Here is an 11,644-nt window from a genome sequence, read left to right as displayed (position 1 = left end):
TTGCTGTAGTGTGTTGACTTCACAACATATGTGGAACAGGAGGAAACAGGGTTCTTCTAGAGGTGGTGTGCCAGCAGGGCTGTAAACCAGGGCAGGGCACAATGCTGTGGGGGGTGGAAAAATGACAGAAATAAACATTAGGGGGTGCAAATGTGCTTGTTCGACCAAGGCACTAAAATGCCTAGTTACATTTCTGTATGCCAGGCAGTCATGGTACCAGAATCCCATGGAGTAAGCTGTACCTGTAAAGGATTCTTCTTTTCTGTACAGTTGCCTGGGACCATCCCACATCTGTGTAGCATGCAAAGAGATGCTGGGGGAATAAATCTGTTAGAGGTACCATCGTCCAGTGGTCAGGGCACTAAACTGAGACCTAAGAGACTTGGGTTCTATTACTGGCTCTACCACTGACCTGCTCTGTGATCTTGAGCAAGTCATTCCCTCTCCAGTCTCTTCCCCCTTCCACCTTTTATCTGTCTGGCTGACCAAGCAAAGTGAGACCTAATGCTCCATGGCGTTTCTGCCTGTCTGTAATGTGGTACCTTTTGAAGACCACATCCGATCAATTCCAAAACTTCAGGGAATGTTCTGGGCATCAGTGAGAAGAACCCTATTGATTTTGCTGACAGTTGGAAAACCCGAACACCTGAAAAGCCTGATTTCTACACAGTGCCCCCTATGGTGCTGCAGGCAGAGGAATACCTTGACATCAGAGGTAATTCAGCCAGTCATTACTCACTCACCAATTGATTTGCATACTTCAGTCCCATTGGGTGAACTGAATCAGCAAATGAAACTGCACTAAACATGGTGACTCTGCCTGCTTAGCTGAGCAAGTGAGTTGCCTCTTGTCCTGGGGAACAGTGCTGGGGCAGGGGAAGACCCCCACATCATTTTGGGTGCTGGGGGCGGAGTGAGGGCTGCTATGGGGACCCTGGGTTAGTCCTTGTCTTTTGGCCTGTCTCCGCACGCAGAGATAGATGCTTTGACGAAGGAGCTGGAGGACTTCGAGCTGAAGAAAGCAGCTGCTCGTGCTGTCACTGGGGTGCTGGCCTCCCACCCCAACAGCACTGACGTGCACATCATTAACCTCTCGCTGACCTTCCACGGACAGGAGCTGCTGAGCGACACCAAACTCGAGCTGAACTCAGGGCGTCGCTATGGGCTTATCGGGCTCAATGGGATAGGTGAGATTGGGGGGTGCTGTGTGCATGTAGGGTGGGAGCTTCTCAGTGCTGGTTTGGGGAAACGATGCTCTGGGGGGTCAATGAACTGGTGGTGAGCTGCAGGATGCAAAACTTCAGTGATGCCGGAGAGAGGAGCCCCCTGAACAGGAAAAAACAGAGTGAGACTCAGCCGGGGCAGTGCAGCAAATACACCTGGGGCACCTGCCCTCACCCCAGGGAGATCCGTGGGGGAGTAAAACGGGGAAGGAAGCTAGATGGATTTGCATTGCAGCTTTCCATTGTGTATTTAGCAGCATCGGTGTCACAGTGCAGGGAGGTCATGGTGACCATGATTCCCTTCTTGAAATCCTGCCCTCTCTTGGCTTCTTTGACTCTGTCCTCTCCTGGTTCTACGCCTACCTCTCTAATGGAGGATCCTCCTTCTCTGCCTTCCAATGGTTCTGTGTGGTTTCCACGGGGCTCGGTCCTTGATCCCTCCTCTTTTCTCTCTCCACCTTATTTCTGGGTAATCTCATATGCGAACACAAATTCAGCTACTATCTCTATGTGGATGATTCACCTCTCTACTCCAGACCTGTCTCCTGTCCAAGCTTAAAACCTCAATTTGTGTCTTAGACATGTCCTTGTGGATGTCTAGCTATCAGCTCGAGCTTAACATGGGTAAAAAAGAGCTCCTAATCACCTTTCCTGCTATCTTCTTTTCTGATCACTATGGACAACACCACCCCCCTGCCTGTCACTAATGCCCATAACCTGGGAGTCACATTCGAGTCGGACCTCTCTCTCTAGGTCTTCATGTCCAGGATGTATCTAAATCTGTCTGATTCTTTCTACACAATATCTAAGATACGGTCTTTCCTATCCATCCACACAGCTAAAATTCTCTTCCAAGCTCTCAGCATCTCACTTCTTGATTACTGTAACATCCATCTCTCTGTTCTTGACAAATGCAGTGTTGCCCTACTAATATCCATTCAGGATACTGCTGCAAAGATCGTTTTCCTAGCCTGTCACTTTGACCACGTCAGCCCTCTCCTTGAATCCCTCCACTGGCTCCCCCTTCTCTATCATCTCAAACTGCTTGTCTTCTCTTTCAGGCCTCGTCATAGTTAGTCCCAGCTCTAGCTGTCATTTCTCTGTTTGATGCTTGCCTCTGATCAGTCGATGCCAGCTTCCAATGTCCACTTGTTACATTTTCTAACACCTTTGTGCTTTCTCCCAGGCTGTCCCACATGCTTGGGAGGTGCTCCCCATAAATATCTTCAGAGGTGCCTCCTTATCTACTTTCCAGACTATCCTTAAAACTCTCCTTTCCGATGATCCTACATAAAACTTGACGGTTAGTCTGCTAGTGTGCAGAGACCGCTGCCTATCATGCTGACCAATATTGTCTCATTGTTTCCTCGTACTCCCTGTCTGTACCTATCTGTTGTTTCTTGCCTTACACTTAGACTCTGAGCCCCTCGGGGCAGGGACTGTCTTTTTGTTCTGTTTGTACGGTACCTAGCACAGTAGGTTCCTGATTTATGAGTAAGGCTCCTAGGTGCCATGGTAATTTACATAGTAATAACTGCACTCACTTCCAATGCGAGACAATAACAGGAGGGTGTTTGTCTGCCTACCTGCCTGCACATAGGAAAGTCCATGCTCCTGTCCGCTATCGGGAAGCGGGAAGTGCCAATCCCAGAGCACATTGACATCTATCACCTGACCCGGGAGATGCCTCCTAGTGAGAAGACGCCACTACAGTGTGTGATGGAGGTGGATACAGAGAGGGCCATGCTGGAGCGGGAAGCTGAGCGTCTGGCTCACGAGGATGGTAATGCTCGGGGGGTTCATGTAGGCAGGGAATCCCCCTGGGGGAAGGGAGCTCTTACTCAGGCTCTTTACCAAAGCTTTCACAGGGCATGAAGCCTGATTCTGCTGCTAAGCTCTAGCTGGAGACTTCTGGGGAGCACTGCTCCTTCTCCAGCAACACAACAGCTCCTTCCAGTCAAACCAGAGTGGAGCTTGCGTCCCTGGAGCTTGCTATGGGGTCCCTGCCTTGGGAGGCGGTTTGTGAACCAGGGGGCAGAGAGGTAGCCTCTAGCAGCTGCAGGCAGCAGTGATAAGGGACATAAGTGGAGAGTGGGACACTGGTGGGGACTTGGACTGGTGGGGTGCTGGCGCGGGTGCTGACTGGCAAAGTCTTCTCTTGCAGCGGAGTGTGAGAAGCTGATGGAGCTATATGAGCGTCTGGAGGAGCTAGACGCTGATAAGGCAGAGGTGCGGGCCTCACGGATCTTGTACGGTTTGGGGTTCACTCCAGCCATGCAGAGGAAGAAGCTGAAAGATTTTAGTGGTGGCTGGCGAATGAGGGTGGCTCTCGCCAGGTGAGTGCTACACTAAGTGTTCCTTCCCTGGGGACTCCCCTCTTCTCTGTGCCTCCACTGTAGCAGCCTGGAACAGATCTCTGGGGAGGTGGTGGGAGTTGCTTTCTGGACATCCACCCTCCAAGCTGGGCTTGAAGAAAGTATTTGAAGACCGCTATAAAAAAGATGCAGAAAAATTGTTCTCTTGCCACAGAGGGCAGGACAAAAGGCAATGGGTTCAAACTACATGAAAGCAGATTTAAATTAAATCTCAGGAAAAAAATGCCTAACTGTAAGAACAGTAGAACAATGGAACAAATTTAGGGAAGTCATGGAATCTCCTTCAGTGGAGGTTTTCAAAAAGAGGCTGGGTAGCCTCTGTCTTGCATGGCTTAGACACCACAAATGGTGCATCGTGGTAAGGGTTAGACTAGATGACCTTTGCGGTCCCTTCTAACCCTATAGTTTTATGATGCTCCATGTTTCAATTATCCCCATATTGACTGGGTACATGTCACCTCAGGATGAAATGCAGAGACAAAATTTCTCAATACTTTAAATGACTGCTTCATGGAGCAGCTGGTACAGGAACCCACAAGGGGAGAGGCAACTCTCGATTTAGTCCTGAGTGGAGCGCAGGAGCTGGTCCAAGAGGTATCTATAACAGGACCGCTTGGAAATAGTGACCATAATATAATAACTTTTAACATTCCTGGGGTGGGAAGAACACCTCAACAGCCCAACACTGTGGCATTTAACTTCAGAAAGGGTAACTATGCAAAAATGAGGAGGTTAGTTAAACAGAAATTAAAAGGTACAGTAACTAGAGTGAAATCCCTGCAAGCCACATGGACACTTTTCAAAGACACCATAATAGAGGCCCAACTTAAATGTATACCCCAAATTAAAAAACACAGTAAAAGAACTAAAAAAGAGCCACCGTAGCTTAACAACCATGTAAAAGAAGCAGTGAGAGATAAAAAGGCCACTTTTTTTAAAAAGTGGAAGTCAAATCCTAGTGAGGTAAATAGAAAGGAGCATAAACACTGCCAAATTAAGTGTAAAAATATAATAAGAAAAGCCAAAAAGGAGTTTGAAGAACTCAAAAGGTAATAAAATGTTTAAGTACATCAGAAGCAGGAAGCCTGCTAAACAACCAGTGGGGTCCCTTGACGATCGAGATACAAAAGGAGCACTTAAAGACGATAAAGTAATTGTGGAGAAACTAAATGAATTCTTTGCTTCAGTGTTCACGGCTAAGGATGTTAGGGAGATTCCCAAACCTGAGCCGTCCTTTGTAGGTGACAAATCTGTCACTAGAGGAGGTTTTGGAATTAACTGATAAACTTAACAGTAACAAGTCACCGGGACCAGATGGCATTCACCCAAGAGTTCTGAAAGAACTCAAATGTGAAGTTGCGGAACTATTAACTATGGTTTGTAACCTGTCCTTTAAATCGGCTTCTGTACCCAGTGACTGGAAGTTAGCTAATGTAACGCCAATATTTAAAAAGGGCTCTAGAGGAGATCCCGGCAATTACAGACCGGTAAGTTTAACGTCCGTACCGGGCAAAATAGTAAAGAATAAAATTGCCAGAGACACAGAAGAACATAAATTGTTGGGCAAAAGTCAACATGGTTTCTGTAAAGGGAAATCATGTCTTACTAATCTATTAGAGTTCTTTGAAGGGGTCAGCAAACATGTGGACCAGGGGGATCCAGTGGACACAGTGTACTTAGATTTCCAGAAAGCCTTTGACAAGGTCCCTCACCAAAGGCTCTTACGTAAATTAAGTTGTCATGGGATAAGAGGGAAGATCCTTTCATGGATTGAGAACTGGTTAAAAGACAGGGAACAAAGGGTAGGAATAAATGGTAAATTTTCAGAATGGAGAGGGGTAACTAGTGTTGTTCCCCAAGGGTCAGTCCTCGGACCAATCCTATTCAACTTACTCATAAATGATCTGGAGAAAGGGGTAAACAGTGAGGTGGCAAAGTTTGCAGACGTTACTAAACCGCTCAGGATAGTTAAGACCAAAGCAGACTGTGAAGATCTTCAGAAAGATCTCGCAAAACTAAGTGGGCAACAAAATGGCAAATGAAATTTAATGTGAATAAATGTAAAGTAATGCACATTGGAAAAAATAACCCCAACTATACATACAGTGTGATTGGGGGCTAATTTAGCTACAGCTAATCAGGAAAGAGATCTTGGAGTCATCGTGGATAGTTCTCTGAAGACGTCCATGCAGTGTGCAGTGGCAGTCAAAAAAGCAAACAGGATGTTAGGAATCATTAAAAAAGGGATAGAGAATAAGATGGAGAATATCTTATTGCCCTTCTATAAATCCATGGTACGCCCACATCTTGAATACTGCATACAGATGTGGTCTCATCTCAAAAAAGATATACTGGCATTAGAAAAGGTTCAGAGAAGGGCAACTAAAATGATTAAGGGTTTGAAACGGGTCCCATATGAGGAGAGATTAAACAGGCTAGGACTTTTCAGCTTGGAAAAGAGGAGACTAAGGGGGGATATGATAGAGGTATATAAAAGAATGAGTGATGTGGAGAAAGTGAATAAGGAAAAGTTATTTACTTGTTCCCATAATATAAGAACTAGGGGCCACCAAATAAAATTAATGGGCAGCAGGTTTAAAACAAATAAAAGGAAGTTCTTCTTCACACAGCGCACAGTCAACCTGTGGAACTCTTTGCCTGAGGAGGTTGTGAAGGCTAGGACTATAACAGGGTTTAAAAGAGAACCTCCATGAATTTATCCAGTTAAGTCCATTAATGGCTATTAGCCAGGATGGGTAAGGAATGGTGTCTCTAGCCTCTGTTTGTCAGAGGGTGGAGATGGACGTCAGGAGAGAGATCACTTGATCATTACCTGTTAAGTTCACTCCCTCTGGGGCACCTGGCATTGGCCACTGTCGGTAGACAGGATACTGGGCTGGATGGACCTTTGGTCTGACCCAGTGCGGCCATTCTTATGTTCTATTCACTACCTCTCTCCTGGCCTCTTCAGAGCTCTCTTCATTCGGCCATTCATGCTGCTGCTGGACGAGCCCACAAACCACCTGGACCTGGATGCCTGCGTGTGGCTGGAAGAGGAGCTGAAAACGTAAGGGTGGCTGGAGGCAGCTATTGCTGTGCTCTGGTGCCTGTGCACCCTGCTGGGGCATCCCAGCGCAGCTCGCTCCCTGGAGCAATCGCTCCCGGCAGCTGTTCTGTGGGTGCCACCTGTGGACGTGTCTGTTTGCATTATGGTGGCACTGAGGTCCAATTGTGCTGGGTGCTGAATGGACAGTAGGAGAGTCCATGCCCGAAAGGACTCTCGCTGGGAGGCATTACTGTATTAGTATTTCCCATGGAGCAGACTAGGCCCTCCAAAAAGTGTGTGTCGGGCAGAATGGACAGGAAAGAGGCCCCAATTGTGGTGAGGGATCATCCTCTTTCTTGGGACTGGGCCCAGCAGCTTTCCCTAAAGCTCTTGCAGCACCTGGTTCTCTGTAGTGGGAGGGAATCCAGAGTGGTTCTTAGTGCACATGAACCCCTCCTGGTCCCTGGCAGGGCTGCCAGCCTAGGAATCTCATCCCAGTTGGACCTCTAATAGTTCTGTGTGGTGCTGCAGGTTCAAACGGATCCTTGTGCTGATCTCCCACTCCCAGGACTTCCTGAATGGCATCTGCACCAACATCATCCACATGCACAACCGCAAACTGAAGTATTACACGGTGAGTGAATGGGGCCAGGGTGTGACAAGCTCCTGGGATGGGGGAGGAGGAGGAGACCTCTGTTTAGGCCACTGACTCCATCCCAGACGCAACCCTGGCTCCAGGGCAGGAATGTGCAGTCTAGAGAGCACCTGCTTGCAAGAGGCCTGGGCAGCTTGCTTCAGCTATGTGCAGGGAGGGTGTTGCCTTTGGGAGCTGTCTCATGGCCTATGGTCTCTCCCTCCAGGGAAATTATGATCAGTACGTGAAGACCCGTCTGGAGCTAGAAGAAAATCAGATGAAGCGTTTCCATTGGGAGCAGGATCAGATTGCCCACATGAAGGTATCTATTTAACTGGACTGCAGTTCTCAGTCTTCCCCCCACATGCACCCCACTGTAGCAGCTGCCGCAAGGTAATCCCTTGTCTCATTACAGAATTACATTGCACGATTCGGTCATGGCAGTGCCAAGCTGGCCAGGCAGGCCCAAAGCAAAGAGAAGACCCTTCAGAAAATGATGGCTTCCGGGCTAACAGAGAGGGTGGTGAATGATAAGGTAGGATGGAGAAGCGGGGCTGTCTGTGGGAGACAAGAACTATAAATATGGCTGGAGAAGTAAAATGAGCTGCAGCTGGGAATAATCATCAGAGCTGGAAGCAGGAGTGGGAGGGACAGGGGGCAGTAAATGGGGCTCCAGCTCTAACAGAAGACTGGCCAAAGGAGAATGCACGGGGGGCTACTATACAGAGGCTTCTTGTCCCAGCAGGGGGGTGGAGGCTTGTTCAACCCTCCCAAGAGATCCAAAGCAAAGCAAGGAATGCTGAATGGCTGGGAGGGTGGGGGAACAGCCCCTCCCTTCAGCTGAAGGATTAAAGTGGGGTGGAGACATGAACACACCTACCCTGCAAAGGAAGCAGAATGGGTAGGCAGATGCCAGCAATGGGCAGAATGTCACAGCAAACCTGCTAGTGAGTTACAGACCTGCTTGAACCGATGGCTGCTAGGAGCAACTTGTAAAGCCATGGACTGTTCTCTGGGCTCCAGGGATGCAGGCAGTTGCTCCTCCATACTTGGAAGCCAAGTCATATTGGAACTGCAGGGCTCCCCTGGTACCCTGGGTGGGGCAGGAACTTAACATGGGGATGTGTTTTGTTCCCAGACTCTGTCGTTTTATTTCCCACCATGCGGGAAAATCCCCCCTCCTGTCATCATGGTGCAGAATGTCAGCTTCAAGTACATGAAGGATGGGGTGAGTATTCTCCGTCCCCAAGCACACTCGGTGCAGTGCTTGCCTGGGTTGCATGAAGGTTCCCCCCTCCCCTTGTTTGGGTCCTGGGGCCACTGACCCAGCTTCCCTATCAGGCCGTAGCATGGGGAGGGGCTCAGCTCTTGCAGCTGTGGCTTATCAGAAGTGCCCCAGCTGGGCCTGCTCATCACAGCTTCCCAGGTGCTTTGGGGGGGTGCCCCTCTCACGCTCTCCCCTGTGGATTGCAGCCCTGGATCTATAATAACCTGGAGTTCGGGATTGACCTGGACACACGTGTGGCACTTGTGGGACCCAATGGTGCTGGGAAGTCAACGTTGCTGAAACTGCTCACGGGAGAGGTATGCTTCCTATATAGCTGTCTCCTCTTCTCTTCCCCACCCCCACAGCCCTGGTGTCACTTGCGGGGATGGACAGTGCCCAAAACGCTTCCTTGTACAGAGCCTCTGTTGTATTATTGTAGGTGGAATACATGGGTCCAAAGAGTCAAAGACGAACACTGACTGGGTCATGTTAGCAACATTAAGCCGTTTCAAACAAGGTTGGGGGGGTTGTATACATAGAATTCAGCCTGCTTAGTACCATGGCAATCATTGTTAATTTTTTTTACCTTTCTATTAAAGATACAGAAAGGAAGGAAAACAGTTAAAGCATTTGAGTATTAAATAAGTATTAAATAAGGCTTTAATGTTAACATTTCTTGTTCCCTTTCCTTTTAGCTGGAGAGAGATTTTAGAAAACCCTTGTTTGATAGTCTTGTAGACGGTATTAAAGCTAGTAATAACTTTCCCCCAAAAGGAGAGAAGTTGATAGAATATCAGGGTTGGAAGGGACCTCAGGAGGTCATCTAGTCCAACCCCCTGCTCAAAGCAGGACCAATTCCCAACTAAATCATCCCAGTCAGGGCTTTGTCAAGCCTGACTTTAAAAACCTCTAAGGAAGGAGATTCCACCACCTCCCTAGGTAACCCATTCCAGTGCTTCACCACCCTCCTAGTGAAAAAGTGTTTCCTAATATCCAACCTAAACCTCCCCCACTGCAACTTGAGACCATTACTCCTTGTTCTGTCATCTGGTACCACTGAGAACAGTCTAGATCCATCCTCTTTGGAACCCCCTTTCAGGTAGTTGAAAGCAGCTATCAAATCCCCTCTCATTCTTCTCTTCTGCAGACTAAACAATCCCAGTTCCTTCAGCCTCTCCTGATAAGTCATGTGCTCCAGCCCCCTAATCATTTTTGTTGCCCTCCGCTGGGCTCTTTCCAATTTTTCCACATCCTTCTTGTAGTGTAGGGCCCAAAACTGGACACGGTACTCCAGATGAGGCCTCACCAATGGCGAATAGAGGGGAATGATCAGGTCTCTTGATCTGCTGGCAATGCCCCTACTTATACAGCCCAAAATGCCATTAGCCTACTTGGCAACAAGGGCACACTGTCGACTCATATCCAGCTTCTCGTCTGCAGCACTGCTGCTTAGCCATTCGGTCCCTAGTCTGTAGCAGTGCATGGGATTCTTCCGTTCTAAGTGCAGGACTCTGCACTTGTCCTTGTTGAACCTCATCAGGTTTTTTTTTTGGCCCAATCCTCTAATTTGTCTAGGTCCCTCTGTATCCTATCCCTACCCTCCAGTGTATCTACAGTTTAGTGTCATCTGCAAACTTGCGGAGAGTGCAGTCCATGCCATCCTCCAGATCATTAATGAAGATATTGAACAAAACCGGCCCCAGGACCGACCCGTGGGGCACTCCGCTTGATACCAGCTGCCAACTAGACATGGAGCCATTGATCACTACCTGTTGAGCCCGATGATCTAGCCAGCTTTCTATCCACCTTATAGTTCATTCATCCAGCCCATACTTCTTTAACTTGCTGGCAAGAATACTCTGGGAGACCGTATCAAAAGCTTTGCTAAAGTCAAGGAATAACACATCCACTGCTTTCCCCTCATCCACAGAGCCAGTTATCTCCTCATAGAAGGCAATTAGGTTAGTCAGGCATGACTTGCCCTTGGTGAATCCATGCTGACTGTTCCTGATCACTTTCCTCTTCTCTAAGTGCTTCAGAATTGATTCCTTGAGGACCTGCTTCATGATTTTTCCAGGGACTGAGGTGAGGCTGACTGGCCTGTAGTTCCCCGGATCCTCCTCCTTCCCTTTTTTTAAAGATGGGCACTACATTAGCCTTTTTCCAGCCATCCGGGACCTCCCCCGAGCGCTATGAGTTTTCAAAGATGATGGCCAATGGCTCTGCAATCACATCCGCCAACTCCTTTAGCACCCTCGGATGCAGCGCATCCGGCCCCATGGACTTGTGCATGTCCAGCTTTTCTAAATAGTCCTGAACCACTTCTTTCTCCACAGAGGGCTGGTCACCTCCTCCCCATGCTGTGCTGCCCAGTGCAGCAGTCTGGGAGATGATCTTGTTCGTGAAGACAGAGGCAAAAAAAGCATTGAGTACGTTAGCTTTTTCCACATCCTCTGTCATTAGGTTGCCTCCCTCATTCAGTAAGGGGCCCACACTTTCCTTGACTTTCTTCTTGTTGCTAATATACCTGAAGAAACTCTTCTTGTTACTCTTAACATCTCTTGCTAGCTGGAACTCCAAGTGTGATTTGGCCTTCCTGATTTCACTCCTGCATGCCTGAGCAATATTTTTATACTCCTCCCTGGTCATTTGTCCAATCTTCCACTTCTTGTAAGCTTCTTTTTTGTGTTTAATATCAGCAAGGATTTCACTGTTAAGCCAAGCTGGTTGCCTGCCATATTTACTGTTCTTTCTACACATCGGGATGGTTTGTTCCTGCAACCGCAATAAGGATTCTTTAAAATACAGCCAGCTCTCCTGGACCCCTTTGCCCTTCATGTTATTCTCCCAGGGGATCCTGCCCATCAGTTCCCTGAGGGAGTCAGTCTGCTTTTCTGAAGTCCAGGGTCTGTATTCTGCTGCTCTCCTTTCTTCCTTGTGTCAGGATCCTGAACCCAACCATCTCATGGTCACTGCCTCCCAGGTTCCCATCCACTTTTGCTTCCCTACTAATTCTTCCCGGTTTGTGAGCAGCAGGTCAAGAAGAGCTCTGCCCCTAGTTGTGTCCTCCAGCACTTGCACCAGGAAATTATCCCCTAC

General features: G+C 48.2%; 1 protein-coding gene across 1 annotated transcript in view; it reads left to right on the top strand.

Annotated features, from left to right (window-relative positions):
- Positions 1-645: 645 nt before the first annotated feature.
- LOC112122372 (ATP-binding cassette sub-family F member 2) overlaps positions 646-11,644 on the top strand; it is a 36,020-nt gene continuing 25,021 nt past the window's right edge. The window contains exons 1-10 of the mRNA XM_029912852.1: positions 646-715; positions 975-1,187; positions 2,824-3,006; positions 3,388-3,559; positions 6,570-6,665; positions 7,176-7,278; positions 7,505-7,600; positions 7,694-7,813; positions 8,417-8,506; positions 8,752-8,862. Coding sequence (XP_029768712.1) covers positions 679-715; positions 975-1,187; positions 2,824-3,006; positions 3,388-3,559; positions 6,570-6,665; positions 7,176-7,278; positions 7,505-7,600; positions 7,694-7,813; positions 8,417-8,506; positions 8,752-8,862 — 1,221 coding nt within the window. The 5' untranslated portion in view covers positions 646-678. The remainder of the gene's footprint in view (positions 716-974; positions 1,188-2,823; positions 3,007-3,387; positions 3,560-6,569; positions 6,666-7,175; positions 7,279-7,504; positions 7,601-7,693; positions 7,814-8,416; positions 8,507-8,751; positions 8,863-11,644) is intronic.

This window comes from Terrapene carolina, unplaced genomic scaffold (genome assembly GCF_002925995.2).
Source record: "Terrapene carolina triunguis isolate 2854851 unplaced genomic scaffold, T_m_triunguis-2.0 Scaffold278, whole genome shotgun sequence".
NCBI lineage: Eukaryota > Metazoa > Chordata > Testudines > Emydidae > Terrapene > Terrapene triunguis.
The sequence above is the reverse complement of the archived record's forward strand: the minus strand, read 5'-3'. Positions and strand labels throughout refer to the sequence as shown.